The sequence below is a fragment of the Doryrhamphus excisus genome, chromosome 8 (genome assembly GCF_030265055.1).
Source record: "Doryrhamphus excisus isolate RoL2022-K1 chromosome 8, RoL_Dexc_1.0, whole genome shotgun sequence".
Lineage (NCBI taxonomy): Eukaryota > Metazoa > Chordata > Actinopteri > Syngnathiformes > Syngnathidae > Doryrhamphus > Doryrhamphus excisus.
This window is the reverse complement of record NC_080473.1, coordinates 9,351,865-9,367,500: the sequence shown is the minus strand read 5'-3', so window position 1 is coordinate 9,367,500 and position 15,636 is coordinate 9,351,865. Positions and strand designations below refer to the sequence as shown.

At 40.6% G+C, this 15,636-nt stretch overlaps 1 protein-coding gene and 1 long non-coding RNA gene across 3 annotated transcripts in view; both read left to right on the top strand.

Moving 5' to 3' along the window:
• The window catches only part of taok1a (TAO kinase 1a), a 15,362-nt gene extending 4,899 nt beyond the window's left edge, over window positions 1-10,463 (top strand). For both annotated transcript variants that reach the window (XM_058080248.1, XM_058080247.1), the window contains exons 3-20: window positions 288-359; window positions 447-548; window positions 699-744; window positions 832-928; window positions 1,026-1,139; window positions 2,369-2,460; window positions 2,548-2,641; window positions 2,748-2,829; window positions 2,921-3,088; window positions 3,178-3,378; window positions 3,521-3,649; window positions 3,750-3,986; window positions 4,065-4,193; window positions 4,274-4,477; window positions 4,572-4,811; window positions 4,900-5,112; window positions 6,742-6,924; window positions 7,030-10,463. In XM_058080248.1, the coding sequence (XP_057936231.1) occupies window positions 288-359; window positions 447-548; window positions 699-744; window positions 832-928; window positions 1,026-1,139; window positions 2,369-2,460; window positions 2,548-2,641; window positions 2,748-2,829; window positions 2,921-3,088; window positions 3,178-3,378; window positions 3,521-3,649; window positions 3,750-3,986; window positions 4,065-4,193; window positions 4,274-4,477; window positions 4,572-4,811; window positions 4,900-5,112; window positions 6,742-6,924; window positions 7,030-7,575 (2,949 nt within the window). In that variant the 3' untranslated portion in view covers window positions 7,576-10,463. The remainder of the gene's footprint in view (window positions 1-287; window positions 360-446; window positions 549-698; window positions 745-831; window positions 929-1,025; window positions 1,140-2,368; window positions 2,461-2,547; window positions 2,642-2,747; window positions 2,830-2,920; window positions 3,089-3,177; window positions 3,379-3,520; window positions 3,650-3,749; window positions 3,987-4,064; window positions 4,194-4,273; window positions 4,478-4,571; window positions 4,812-4,899; window positions 5,113-6,741; window positions 6,925-7,029) is intronic.
• A 1,520-nt stretch (window positions 10,464-11,983) lies between these two features.
• Window positions 11,984-15,347, top strand: LOC131134577 (uncharacterized). Its single transcript, XR_009131415.1, has 4 exons — window positions 11,984-12,149; window positions 12,764-12,898; window positions 12,998-13,042; window positions 13,245-15,347. It is a non-coding gene; the product is annotated as an uncharacterized LOC131134577 (long non-coding RNA).
• The last annotated feature ends 289 nt before the right edge of the window (window positions 15,348-15,636 follow it).

The window sequence follows — 15,636 nt, the reverse complement described above, 5'->3', positions numbered from 1 at the left end:
ATTATGATATAAATGTCCACAAGATTCCACATTTAACAGGTTCCGTTTTTAGCCGCCAATTCCGCTATTCAGTTCACGTGGGAATCATAGGGCCCTACATCCCTCTTCTGGTTGTGCCCGAGGAGGGGAAGTGTATCAACCTTTAGAACGGCCCATGACTAACACAACGGCCCTGCGTATTGCACTTCAGGTGTAATGTGTTCAAAAAGCAGCCTAATGTTCTTGTGACTTCAGTAAAGTTAGAGTAAAGAGAGGGTGACATTTTATGCTGTATGCTTGTCATTCAGGCACAGGATGTGCGAACAAGTGAGGTGGTGGCCATCAAGAAGATGTCCTACAGTGGAAAGCAGTCCAGTGAGGTGTGACTCCTAAGAGCAATTACTGTAGTGATAAGGCAACCTTTTTTATGATGTCAGACTGCAGAATGCCTTATTCTTCCTTTTCAGAAATGGCAAGATATAATCAAGGAAGTGAAATTCTTGCAAAGAATACAACATCCAAACAGCATCGAGTACAAAGGATGTTACCTGCGAGAGCACACTGCATGGGTAAGAAAGAAAATGGAAATACCGTTGCGGTAATGTGCATGCTTTCTGGAGGTCAGCTATCTTAACATGTTAGCCTTTATAGTTGCAATCCTAGCACAACATGTTAGTAGTGGCTCAAACCATTCTAACAAGATAGTGATTTTTTTTCAGCTTGTGATGGAGTATTGTCTAGGCTCTGCTTCAGATCTGTTAGAGGGTGAGTCGAAGTTGTGAAATAGACCCTTTCACAATAATCCTTGTGACTTTCCCGATTTACAACGCTGCTGATTGTTTAATCCACCAGTTCACAAAAAACCCTTACAAGAAATTGAAATAGCTGCCATTACCCATGGTGCTCTTCAGGGTTTGGCTTATCTTCACTCCCACAACATGATTCACCGGTGAGTGTTCAAGCACGTGTTGCAAGTGCAGATGGCCTCAGGCTTTTCTGTCTTCAGCGCAGAGCTGTTATCATTTTCCTTCTCGTCTGTTTAACAGTGATATCAAGGCAGGGAACATCTTACTGACAGAGCCAGGCCAGGTAAAACTTGCAGATTTTGGCTCAGCCTCCATCGCCTGCCCAGCCAACTCCTTTGTTGGGACACCATATTGGTATGCAGAATAACACATTGTAACACATTATACCTCAACTACAGTGGAGGGAAATAAGTATTTGTTCCCTATCCCATTTTGTAAGTTTACGTGTTACAAAGATATGAACCGTCAAATTTTTATGTGTAGCAAGAGAGTAACGAGATGCAAAAAAAGATGGAAAAAAAGAAAAAGATCCTGAAATAACATTAAACTACTGCCAGTGCAACAAATATTTACTGTGAGTAATAGTGTCAAGATTAGGGTTGTTTTCACAAGAAATGGATTAATTAACTTTGAATATTTTTCCTGCAATCTTTTCTTCAAGTGCCAACAGGGCATAATATGCTATACAGTATGCTATACATGTGTATCTAGCACAGGGGTGCTCACACTTTTTCAGCCTGTGGGCTACTTTTAATATGTCCCAATGATCTACCTCCTATAAACAGAATATAAATCCAGTATATATTTTAGAATTCTATATTTACCTATTTTAGAAGGTACATTTTGTATATTTATAAATATGAGTATTTATGTAGCCGCACAGTGGTCAAGTGGTTAGCATGTTCTCTGCATCTGTGGGTTTTCTCCGGGTACTCCGGTTTCCTCCCACATTCCAAAAAAAAGTGAGGATAAGCGGCATACAAAATGGATGAATGTATGGATGGATGAAGTATTTCTGTACATTGTATCTGTATATCAGGTACACACAATCAAAATCTACCTGCTACTAAAAATATAAAATAACATATATATAAAAGCTAACTGGTAAACTTAGCAACTAGATAGAAATTTTTTTAACCTGAAGAGGAATAATTGCCCATCCTTGGGGGATTTTCCCGCAATGTCAAGCATTTTGTGCAATTGAAGTCAACAAACTGGAGATTAAGAAGAGGACTGTAGAACTCATGCAACGTTTCACAATTTGAAATAGTACTGTATTGTACCAATAGTGCTTTCTTTTTCGTCAAGCTTCAAAGGCACATAACCAGTCTAAGAGGGACAAAATTCATAATTGGTGGTTTGAGATCAAATACTTATTTCCCTCATTCTAATACAGATTCTTGGAACTGTTATTTAATATTTACTGTTTAAACTTGTTTTTGCTTACATTCAAATTCTGGACTGTTCATGTTTTTGTAAGGTGGTAAACTTATAAAATCAGATCAGGGTGAAATACTTATTTTTCCCTTTGTAAATATCCCACAGCAATCATTTGTTTGTGCTCTGCTGAATGTGTTTTTTAGGATGGCCCCAGAGGTGATCTTGGCTATGGATGAGGGCCAGTATGATGGGAAGGTCGACATTTGGTCTTTAGGAATAACCTGCATTGAATTAGGTATAGCCGCAGTCATCAATTATGATACTTAATATGTAGCCATATCCTTCTGTTGATCATGAAAATCCTTTTGTGCTTGTTTTATAGCTGAGAGGAAGCCTCCACTGTTCAACATGAATGCAATGAGTGCCTTATACCATATAGCACAGAATGAGAGCCCCATGCTGCAGTCCAGTGAATGGTGAGTTGCACAGCAACATTTGAAATAGCAATTGTTTTATTTCACTTAATTGCCTTAATCTGAAGTGACTTCCTGTGTTTTTCTGTCAATAATTTACTTGTTTTAGGACGGATTATTTCAGAAACTTTGTAGATTCTTGCCTACAGAAATGTCCACAAGATAGGCCGAACTCTGAGGAGCTCTTAAAGGTAAACAGTAGTAGAAATAGAGCAGAAAAATGTGCCGGAAATCGTTATTCTCCAGTGTAAAGTCATTGTATGTTTTGTGTTCTTCTTCTAGCATGCCTTCATCCAACGTGACCGTCCTGAATCGGTTCTTATAGACCTAATAAATCGGACGAAAGATGCAGTGCGAGAGCTGGACAATTTGCAGTATCGCAAAATGAAGAAGATATTGTTTCACGAAGCCCACAATGGCCCCACCATTGAAGCTCCAGATGAAGAGGAGGTCTGTCAAGTCTGCATCCTTTTCTGTTATTGTCTTTATGCCATATTTTACAGCATTGTTTTGACAGAGTCTGTGTGCATTATTTTTAGGAGCCAGAACACAGTGTGGGTAGAACAGGTACCGTGAACAGTGTGGGGAGCAACCAGTCCATTCCCAGTATGTCAATTAGTGCCAGCTCCCAGAGCAGCTCTGTCAACAGTCTGACAGACGTTGGTGATGACAAAAGCGAGGTGGACATGGAGGGTGACCACACAGTCTTGTCCAACAGCTCTGTTATCCATCTCAAACCGGTATGGAATTATCAATTCGGTCGGAATTCAAATATCTAAACAATGTCTGCATGACACAGATGACGATAATCTGCAAACATGCATTTGTAGTTTTTGCATCAGCTGACATCCATTTGGTTCTTTTGTTCTGCCTGACTTTCAGGAGAAAGCGGCGTATAACAAAGATTCAGAACCTCATGTTCGGCCGACTGAGTCTCAGTCCCAACCCGCAAACCTTCCACGGCCAAAACGGAACCGAGAACACTTTGCAACAATACGCACAGCGTCTGTGGTATTAACTCTATTTCACGATCCATGGAACTTGAATGAGCAAAAATACTGGATGTTTGTCATTGGTCACTAACACTAAAATTGCTTCTGGTGTTGGCTAGCTCACTCGTCAAATCAAGGAGCACGAGCAGGACTCTGAATTAAGGGAGCAGATCTTAGGCTACAAGCGCATGCGACGGCAGCACCAGAAACAGCTGATGGCCCTGGAGAACAAGCTGAAAGCGGAGATGGACGAGCACAGACTCCGCTTGGATAAGGAGCTGGAGAACCAGAGGAACAGCTTCGCTCAGGAGATGGAGAAACTGATCAAGAAGCACCAAGCATCCATGGAGAAAGACGTATGTCTTCAGTGTTACAAAACAGCAGTTATTGTGTTTTATGGCGCTAACTGGGCATTGCGTGTTGCTTTCCAACAGACAAAAACGTTTAGTAATGATGAGAAGAAATTCCACCAGCACATCCAGAGCCAGCAGAAGAAAGAACTTAATAGTTTCCTTGAATCACAAAAACGGGAGTACAAACTTCGCAAGGAACAACTGAAAGAGGTAGTTCTCCCATGCGTTCTTACTACTGTCAGTACCATTGAGACTGTAATGTTGGTCATGTGAAACGTGGCTTCCTGTAGGAGTTGAACGAAAACCAGTCCACACCCAAGAAGGAGAAGCAGGAATGGTTGTCCAAGCAGAAGGAGAATTTCCAGCACTTCCAAGCAGAAGAGGAGGCCAACCTCCAGCGCAGACAACGGCAGTATTTGGAACTGGAGTCCCGCAGGTTCAAACGGAGGATCTTGATTGCTCGCCACAACATCGAGCAAGACTTAGTGCGTGAGGTATGTTACAAAGATCGATTCATTCATTAACTAGCTAAAATGGTTTTGTCCCTCATTGTCACTATTAATTCCCTACCAACGTGCACACCATTAGGAATTAAACAAACGACAGACTCAGAAAGACTTGGAACATGCCATGCTTCTACGACACCATGAGTCCATGCAAGAACTGGAGTTCCGCCAGCTGAACACCATCCAGAGGACGAGGGCCGAGCTCATCCGACTTCAGCACCAGACAGAGCTCACTAACCAACAGGAGTACAACAAGAGAAGGGAGCGGGAACTGAGACGCAAGCATGTTATGGAGGTTCGCCAACAACCCAAGAGCCTCAAGGTGAGAAGCATCTGGAAGGCAATGTGTTGTACATTAACCTAGACACCACTTACCGACTGAGTATCTTTGGTTCGTTGTAATGTGACAGTCAAAAGAGCTACAAATCAAGAAGCAGTTCCAGGACACTTGCAAGATTCAGACTCGGCAGTACAAGGCATTGAGGAATCATCTGCTGGAGACCACACCAAAGTCAGAGCACAAGGCCGTGTTGAAGCGTCTGAAACAAGAACAGCACCGCAAACTCGCCATCTTGGCAGAACAGTATGACCACTCCATCAATGAGATGCTGTCCACACAGGCGGTGAGTCCTACTGAGTGAAGAATATGACAACATAATTAAAGCCGAGGAAGGCACAGTGGAAAAAGTGCTAAGATGAAGCTAACATCACATACATTTTCCTTGCTGATGTACAGTATTTAAATAATAATAAAATTAAGAAAATATGACTGTACAAAGCCCACAATAAGAGTGTAGGACAGCGACGTCATAATTTTCAGAGACATGACTAAATCAGACTATGCCCAGACCGTACCGGACAATGCTAGCCACCCACAACACACTTGTGGCTGATAGAACAGCGGAGTATTGTGCATCTATGTGAACTGCTTTCTGTCTCGCTAAGTAAATTAAGGTACTGTTGTTGCACACTTTTACTTTGAGGTGGAAAAATCAGATCTGATCTGTTTATTTAGGGATTACCATTAGCGGTGCTCTTAACAACCCCAAAAAACTATGGACAAAATCTAATGATGAAAATCCTAGTCAAACACAGCTCTAATAATAATATAGAATTAGCCCTTGTTCCTCAATTAACCCTTTATAGGGCAAGTAACCATATATGGTACAGTAAACCTCGGATATATCGGAAATTCGCTCACAACGGACAGATAAAAAAGAACCAATTTTTCTGTAATGCATTTCCAATAAAAATTCATTGCCTATATCGGATTTTTTATAATGGATTTCGCCTATTTCGGACAAAATCTCCAGTCCCGTTCCAATGCATTTCCATTAAATTTCCCTTGCATATATCGGATGGCCGCATTGTGGCGCTCCGATTCGCCGAATCGTGACAGGCCGCTATACGACGTCATTTGCAGCGTTGCCTGCGCGTCCAGGTACATTGGAAACATAGTCAAGGAAGTGCCTTTTTATAACTGATAAAATCCGATTTACGCATATACCGGATATAAATCCGATATATGCGTAAAACGGACATTTTCCGGTATACGCATATAACGGATTTCGCTTATATCAGACAAAACCAGTGGGAACAATTGATATATCCGAGGTTTACTGTAGCTTAAAAAACAGGGTTTCCCCATGTCTCAGCAAGGCAACAGAGTCATGTGACTTTCTCATGCCAATCAGCCAAGATCAGACAATGTCACAGGAAGTGACGTCATGGGCTGTGATCAATCAGAAATTGCAATTTTCTGAGGCTTGGGGCCCGATACTGTCAGCCCAAACATAAAAACTAACCATGATAAGTTGATCACAGTCACTCTAACTACAGTACCTCTGTTGATGTCACCTTGTGCAGTTTGACCTGTCCCTTTTCCATACCCTAAATGGGCAAGGAACCGTATATGGTAACTTCTTTGATCTTGATTTGCACCCAAAACCTGAAACTTTTTTTAAAAAGTAAAAAGAGAAAAATGTCTTCTTATAGCCCCCAATAACACTCAGGGATTGAATTAAGTATTTCAGTGAGTGCCCTATAAAGGGTTTAACCTGTCCACATAAACAAATACATCTCAAAAACACAGACAGTTGATACCACCATCCATCCCATTAGACATCACCAGTAAATTATATCATGATTATGATTTTGACTGACTTGTCAAAAAAACATGAATGCACCCGATGATGATATGACAAACAGTGTGAATCTCTTTTTTTTTTTTTTTTGCTCCCATCAATCCTCAGCTTCGTCTGGATGAGACTCAAGAAGCACAGTGCCAAGGCCTCAGAATGCAGCTACAGCAGGAGCTGGAGCTTCTAAACGCCTATCAAAGCAAGATCAAGATGCAGACAGACGCACAGCACGACCGTGAGAGGAAAGACCTGGAGCAAAGGGTGTCGCTACGCAGAGCCCTGCTGGAACAAAAGGTTCTTCTCTTATATTATCTACTCAAGGATAGAATATACTGCTGATTGCCGACATTTAGGCATAGCTTCTGTTTTGTTTATTTACTTTATTTTGTTCTTTTTTAGATTGAAGAGGAGATGATGTCCTTGCAAAACGAACGCTTGGAGCGAATCCGCAGCCTGCTGGAACGTCAAGCACGAGAGGTTGAGGCTTTCGACTCTGAGAGTATGCGCCTGGGTTTCAGCAACATGGTGCTATCAAATGTCTCCCCAGACGCCCCCGGCCATAGCTATCCGGGGTCCCCGGGAAGTTGGGGGCAGCAGCAGCAACAACAACAGCACCCATCAGGGAGCTTTCATGGGCCACACTGGAGCAGTGGCAGCTTGAGCACAGGCCCGAGCCGCCAAAGCAGCCATCGCCCCTATCACTCCAGTCCCGGGGGCCCACCTATGCAGCAAAGCTGGGGGCAAGGCATGCAGGGCGGCGGTACTCCACAGCCATGGGGTCACCCTTCGGCAGTATCCCTTAGCTCTCGCAGCAGTGCCGGTGCACAAAACAGCCCCCAAGGGATGGGGAGGACACCGCCTGGGGCCCACAGTGAGCAGGGCATGAGCAGGAGTACCAGCGTCACCTCTCAAATATCCAACGGGTCCCATCTTTCCTACACATAAGTCAACCCACAAAGATGCAACAAATTCCGGGTGAGCTCCGCAGTTCCGTCTTTCCGCTACACTTCCTCCATTTCCTTTCACTGTGTCATGAAATACATGTTGCTCAGGTTAAAGGGGCTGCAAAGGGGTGCGGCCCCGACTCCTCACAGTTGATCAGCAAGCATACAGATCCTTTAGCTTTATCTTAGAAAGCAATTTGAGTATCAACAAATAATCCTTTTTTTTTACTGATGAATATGAAAAGTACCCATTTTGCACATGAAAACACTGTTGAAAGCCTTTGACTCGTGTCAATCACAGTAATCAAAAATAAATGCCATTTCCTCTAGAAGTTGCCTGCAGTTTTACACTGGCCCATACTGTGCTTGTAGACAATGTTGTCATGCCAGCCTGCTGTAATGGTCATTGGGAGCCATTCTTTTAGTTCATTTTCACACTTGAAACCAAATAAACAAAACACTTCTTTCAGTCCTAGGCTACAAATTTGACTACAGTGCCTTTTTCTATTATTTTTCGCTTTCAAAGATAGGTCTTAAAATGTGAATAGTGTGATAGTGTAAATGTAGTCAGGATACATTTAGCACTCATTATCCTGAAGTCTTAGTTCCATAAGGCCCAAATATATTCAGAATTGTATTCACTGTGTACAATAGTATGTGCTGAGTAGTCTTAGAAATCATGACAAATAGAAACAATGTGGAATATTCAGTGATGTTGCTAGGCATGTGACTTGTGTCCTTAATGCATTCAAATCGGAAGGGATGTGGTAAAGTCACTATGCATGCGTCCATGGGAGGCACCTCATTCTTCCCATGCAAAAACAATGCTGCAGTTCAATGCTGCCACAATCTGATGGATGGATGGATCGGAGGCCAAAAAAAACGGATTAGATGCCAAAAATGCCGATTGGGACAATTATGCTTCGAGGTGACATATATTGCACATGCATTGTACAAATCAGGTAGCCTGACGCGTGACTGCAGAAAAATAGGTCGACAAGCTGCCGACTGGATGTAGACGCGTTTTGCACATTCCGATACAGATTGAGTAATGACAGCGGTGATGGAAAAATACTTTGAATGATGGTCGCCATTTTGGTAAGCTCAGATGTTTTGTTTTTCTAAAATCAGCATGGGGAGGGAAAGTGAATGCCAAAATGCCACCCAATAAAACACACTCAGCCATTGAGGGGAGGGGCCCCTTTTGCTGGGGCGGGGGCGTGGTGTTGTGGCCAGGTGAGGCAGTGAATGGGTTCATTGGTGGCCGTTGTAGGGCTGCTGGGTGTTTGCTGTGGGTGTCTGGGGTCGGTGAGGCCCTGGGCCCCTTTGGGGGGGGGTGCGGGCGCATTGTCGCTGCCATCGGCGCCGCCGGGTCGGTCCGGATCCTGGTCACGGCGGCGGATTTCAGCCGTGGGCTCTGGACATTTGAAAACAACTCAATAACATTTGAAAGCGAAACCCTATTGCTTGTCACTTATTTAAGAAAAAATAATACATGATTTTTTTTTTTTTAATTGGCGACCCATTGAATTTCCCAGGGACCGACTCAAATGACCACATATGGGTCTCGGACACTCCAGGAGTTGAAAACCTATCAACATCACTGCATATTGGTGTCTTTTAATTGTACTTATTTTAGAGTGGAGGTGGAAGTGACATATCAGTGTCCAAAAGAGACACATTTGCCTTCAAAAACAATCACAAATCTTGGATTATTTTAGTGCCTTTTTTTTTATTAAAACTGCTGCCTTCTCAAAAAGCACTTTATGCTGAATGCAAGATATTTTTTTAAAACTAGTAATAGTGGACTTGTAGTCACACAAAAAAAAATGGTAGATGAGTGTTATGTGGAATGAGGAGTGAAGGGGTGTGTTGTGATTTATTTTTGTTTATATTTTTATTCAAAGAAGTACACAGCAAGCTTGGTGTGTGTGTGTGTGTGTGAGTGACAACGCACCATAAAACCTTAGTGTGGATGCTGTGAGCTATGGTCCTAGAATTAAAACTCCTAACTTCAGATCCTGTTTAGATGCAGGTAGCTTTTCAGCTCCATGACCATGACCGCAGGCTTGGCTCCACTTAAGGGAAACGACACCACAGCCCCAGTAATGTCACACATTCATAAGACATTGCATTCATGCACTGCACACAAAGATACAAGTGGAATAAGAACAAATGCTGCATCAAGCACTTGAGCCTGGCAGGCATTTTTTTAATAGTTATAAGAAAAGCATGCATTGCATTACACAACTTTTAAGCATATGTAAATCATGTTAAATGTCCGCATTTGTGTGTGTGTGTGTGTGTGTGTGTGTGTTTGTTGGAACATTTGAAATTGTTAATTTCAGAAACTGGCTGATTGATGGCAGAAATCTTACAAATTAGTAGCCAAAATGTGCATCTCAATATTACAATCATCTAATAGTGTATGTAAGTACTTTTGGTTTCGGGTACCAAAACTCCTAAGTAATCATTATTATTACTGGTTAAGTCAAATGTATTGATCCTTCCTTGTGTCAAAGAGTTTGAATGTTAGACCGCCGTCATCTCACCCTCCATGCCAACCTTCAATTTGTACGCATGTTTTCTTCACTTTGTGTGTGTGTGTGTGTGTGTGTGGGCGTGCACGGGAGAGAAAGAGCCTGCTTATATTGTTATTAATGCCAACTCTCCACCAACCTGGATTAAATTTTGTACTTTTAACTTTTGTCAAGTTTTGTCCTACTGACTGACTGAAACGCATATGGGGTACTGAATTAAGAGTTGGCAACAGGCAAGAGAGCGGCCATCTTTTCTGTGGTCCAAACACTGCCATAGTTGCAGAGTCCGGGTGTCGCCACATTGTTTAGTTTTTTTTTTTTTTTCTTCCATCACTGGGCTTGAAAACAACTCAATAAGTCACATCTGCTCCAGTGGCCAACACAAAACACTTGGGTGACAAATATAGTGAAAGGAGATAGCATTTCTTTGAAGATGTCAGTATTCTTTTTTGTTTTGTTTTGTTTTTTTGTTTGTTTTTTTGGCACATTACCACTACGACTTGTAACCTGTATTAAATTGTATAGATGGTCTTGAGAGTTTATGAAGATGCTACACATAATGAGATGGTCAAATACTTTAAAGTGGATAGAAATTGTATAAAAAGATTCATTAAACAGAATAAGAATAGTGTACTATTTTGTTTGTATTATAATGTACCATTGTGATGGCAGTGGGATTATTGAAAAGAAATCAGCTGTAATAAAGTAATTTTAGTATAAGTGTGTCTGTGTGTCTGTTTATTCTCTGTTTATACATACATACATACACACGCATGCATACTTTTTTTAACCAGAAAAGTTAATGAGCAATTAATTAGCAAGTTGAAAAAGAACAACGACATACTAACCCCTGACTCAAACGCTGGCATTTTATGCCATTTTTGGGGGCCCTGCTGTGTGAGGTTTCTTTGACCATAAAAGTGCATTAGAAGCAAGTTGAAAAAACAAAAAAACGACATAACGATTTTTGTCAAAAATAACCGGCCTCAAGCTCTGGCATTTTATGCCATTTTTGGATGCTTCTGGGGCCCCTGTTGAGTGTGTGAGAGGTTTCCCATGTTTTTTGACTCGAAAAGTGCATTAGAAGCAAGATGAAAAAAACAACGACCTACTAACCTCTTACAATTTTTGTCAAAAATCACCGCCCTCAAACTCTGGCATTTTATGCCATTTTTGGATGCTTCTGGGGCCCCTGTTGAGTGTGTGTGAGGTTTCCCCTGTTTTTTTTTGACCCGAAAAGTGCTTTAGAAGCAAGTTGAAAAAAATGAAAAAAACGACATACTAACCCCTTGTGTTTTTTTTCAAAAAATCAAGCCCTAAAATTTTGGCATTTTATACAATTTTTGGGTGCTCCTGGGGCCCCTGTTGAGTGTGTGTGAGGTTTCCCCTGTTTATTTGACCTGAAAAGTGCATTAGAAGCAAGTTGAAAAAAACTGAAAAAAACGACATACTATAACCCCTTACATTTTTTTTCAAAAATTGACGCCCTCAAATTTTTGCATTTCATGCCATTTTTGGGTGCTCCTGGTGCCCCTGTTGAGTGTGTGTGGGGTTTCCGCAGTTTATTTGACCCAAAAAGTGCATTAGAAGCAAGTTGAAAAAAACGGAAAAAAACCCGGACATACTAACCCCTTACGTTTTTTGTCAAAAATTCACGCCCTAAAATTTTGGTATTTCATGCCATTTTTGGGTGCTCCTGGGGCCCCTGTGTGTGAGGTTTCCCCTGTTTTTTTTTTGTTTGTATGTATGTGTCACGTAACTTCGTAAATTCCTTCCATAAAAATATGTTCAGAAAGACATCCAATATGACAGCGACATGGACGTGTTATTTCGACGCCCACGTATGTGCAGTGACAACCGTAGACAGCATGTTTGCGTCACAAAAGTCTCCCAACTTGGGGCGAATCTAAGCACCTTAAACTGGTCATCGAACCGGAAGCGATAGCAGCGTGCTCGGTGACGAGCATGTAAACAAATGTTAATGTTTGCTGGAACAATTATTGGAGGAATGCCGTCTGAAGAGGCTGTAGTTTGAGTAAGTTAACAACGCAAATACACACAATACTACTTAGTGATGTTGTAACTTAAGTATCAACGTAAATACAACAACACGACTTTGCGCGACTGTAATTTAACGACCGTAAATAAGACGAATGTGTGCCCAGCGTTAGCCACAAAGCTAACACGGTGTCCAGCATAAATGGTAGCAATAAAGTCATCTCTATTTAGGACATATGGTCTATTCGTTCATATCCTCATTCAAATGTGATATACTTAAAAAGAAAATCTTGATTCTAACATCCCTATGTGTTACTTGGTGGCTCGTTAGCATGCTACAACAAAACTAAAAGTCCCATTTAGCTAGGCTAGCTAGCTAATGAACCATATTGACAACGATCTCGGCGTCTTCCACAATCAATGATGGCTGACTGGATTGTTGTTGTATTTATTTAATTACGTTTATTTTATTAAATAAGACTGACATTCAAACATTAGACGCTGGTAAAAGCCTGCCAAACGTTCATCACTAGGAGTCAGTAATGCAACAATAGTTGCCGTAAAGCACAAGTTTCGATCGCCATAATAAGTATATAAATAACTTTTAATGTATTCATATGTTTTATTATTTTTTGCCTTTTGGTTTTTAAGTTTCAGGATGTTGTGTGAAGTGCTTTTCTCATCGCTATGGTTCCTGTTCGTCATCTTCTGGGTGGAGACCATTAGTGTGTGGCTGTTTCTCTCCATGTTCTACCAAGACAGAGCCTTCTACCATTGGGGAGATGGGTAAGTTTGTTTTCACTACTCGTTCATGTATTTCCCAGAGGAGCACTAAGTAGTCTATGACTGAATCCGGAAATAATAACTTCCTTTTTTATAATGCAGAGAATTTTCAGATGATTCTGGCCAGCTGATATACATGATGAGCAGGTAAGAACCTCAATTTTTTTAATTACCATCTTTCCACTGTACTTACCTAGATTCTTCCATAGACAAAATCAGATCAATGTAATTTACCTGCAATTCCCGCTGATTTGTGTTGGAGATGTTGAACGTTTTCGTTGAAGAGTCTTTGCAGCGGCACAAGTGGGACGGAATATTCACATTCCATGTCTGCTGCGTATCTTCACAGAATGGATACCCACATGCAGTAAAAGATGTAGACTAGGAGAACATCAAGAACATCTCCTGAAAGGACTCTTGTGATGAATGCGGTTGCAAATGGGTCGCTCACCATCAAAACAAAACAAAGTAACACTTGGATTTGTTGTTGTGAACACTTTTTCAAGTGTTTTTTTTTTAAATATAATTTTATATTTTAGAGAGCGATGTTAACATTTCACTGCTGTTCCTGCATGATAGCACGCAGATGGACGCAGGCTAAACACATGACAATGTGATCCCGACAAGCAGTCGTCATTAATAATTTTTTGTCCATGTGTTTATTTTGGAAGTGCGACATTTCAGTAATTCCATAAGGTGCATGAACATTAAAAGAGTTTAATAACTTGTACAAATGTAAATGTATGTATTGAAGGTAACTTTCAAACAATGCTGTAATAGACTCTACATGCAGTAGTATCTTTATTTCTTTTTAAAAAAAAATAATGTACATCATTCTAATACAGTTATGTGCAGTAAAGAAAATAAAGGTGATGTATGCAGACTGAAAAATGGCTGGATATATTTATGGATTACAGCCAAATCTTGTATTTAAATGCTTTATTATTTAACATGACACCAGTTGTCTGTGTTGTATGGCTCACCGCTTTTCACGGGAAACTCGTATTTTGCCATTTTTTCCTCCATTTCAGTGGTTTCCTGTATTTGAAACAACACAAATCCTCTCTGTCTCTGTACTGTCTGGGAAATGATGTTGTCACGTCCAGCTTGCAGTGCATCTTACCACCAGTAGAGGTCACCCTAGACAACAAAAGCATAAAATAAGCCTTGGATAAACATTTCAACGTTTACACGTCAAATGTGGTTTAATTTCAATAAATAACACAAATGTTACAAATAATCTAAAATTAATGGTTCCATTTTTTTGAAATACAAGTAGATAACAGTTTAAATAAGTTTGTGTGTACTCTATGGAGTTTTTAAACGAACGATGAAGTCACGCAAGGCTAGTTGAAGACTGATATAGACATCAAATGTATGCTAAATCAACAACACCTATATAGTTTTTTGCTCAAAATGTCGTGCATGTTTTTCTTTTAGTTGCTTAAAACAGCACTACTTAGAACCCTTCGCGCTAAGTAGGATACACCGGGAACGCCATTAAAATTGTAGTTGCACCACAAGCCCACCAGAGAGCGACAAAGAAACGTCAATGACATCACAATGCTTCCAATTGCGCTGCAGTTGTATGGACGCCCTGACAGTAGAGCGGCAACAGAGGAAAAAAAGCCCCTTGCCCCTTTTCTCCATGCATGATGAAAACATGGTAAAAGTTGAGCCTGTATTTTTAGCTTCCAGGTGGCTAGGAAGTGAGTCATCTCTAGCTGCTTATTATTGGTGGATAGGTCATCTGATAAAGTCTATCTTCTTGTTAAGTCTTTTAACTCTATATGATATGTGTGGTTATTAAGTATTAGGGCCACATTGAAAAAAAACACAATGAGAGAAAAAGTTGTACATTTCAGAGAAAATTGTAATATTATGAGAATCAAGTAATTCTAAAAAAGAATGAAGTCGTAATATTACGTGTCAGAGGGAAAATAGAGCATATCTGTTCAGAAAGGAAGAAAACTGATTTATTTATAACGTGGCAGCAAAACAGAGCAGTCGACCAGCAGCTCTTCTCACTTCCGCCTTCCTGAACCCGCCCAAGGCCAAAGGCCACACTTTTCATAGTTGTCTCAGTCAACGCCAGTAGTCAAAGTTTGTTTCTCGTAAATCTATTATTTGAATACTCCCATCATCACAGGCATTGCTTGAGACAGCTATGGTCACTTTTGTGACCTTTGGAGACTTTTTTTCCCCTAGAGAAAAAGCCGTAAAATTTACCAGAAAGTCGTTCCTCGTAAATTGACAACCTTATTCTTGTAAATAAAAAAATAAAAATAAAATAAATAAAAATAAATTAATAAAATAAAATTTTAAAAAAACTTAAATTATATTATGAAAGCAGGAAGTGAACAAATGTAACAGTTACTGATTGTAAAAGTAGCAGATGGAGGGGTAGGATTTCATAAGCTTTGCTTCTTTCTACTCCTTTTGGACATGTGGAACTGTGAACTGATTATGTGATGCATTCAATTGTAATCTGATGCATGTTCAAATGAAATTAAACCATTACCTTTTTTTCCAATGTGGCCCTAAAACTCGGGTCGTAGGTTATAAATTGTGTATCGTGATAAGTTAATGATGACATTCATTTGCAATACATGTTGGCTCACTATGTGGCAAGTTTGTGCACTTATTTATTATGTATTGTTTTACTTTGACTTCATTCATTCACTCATGCATTCATTTTCTACCGCTTATCCTCACGAGGGTCGCGGGGGTGCTGGAGCCTA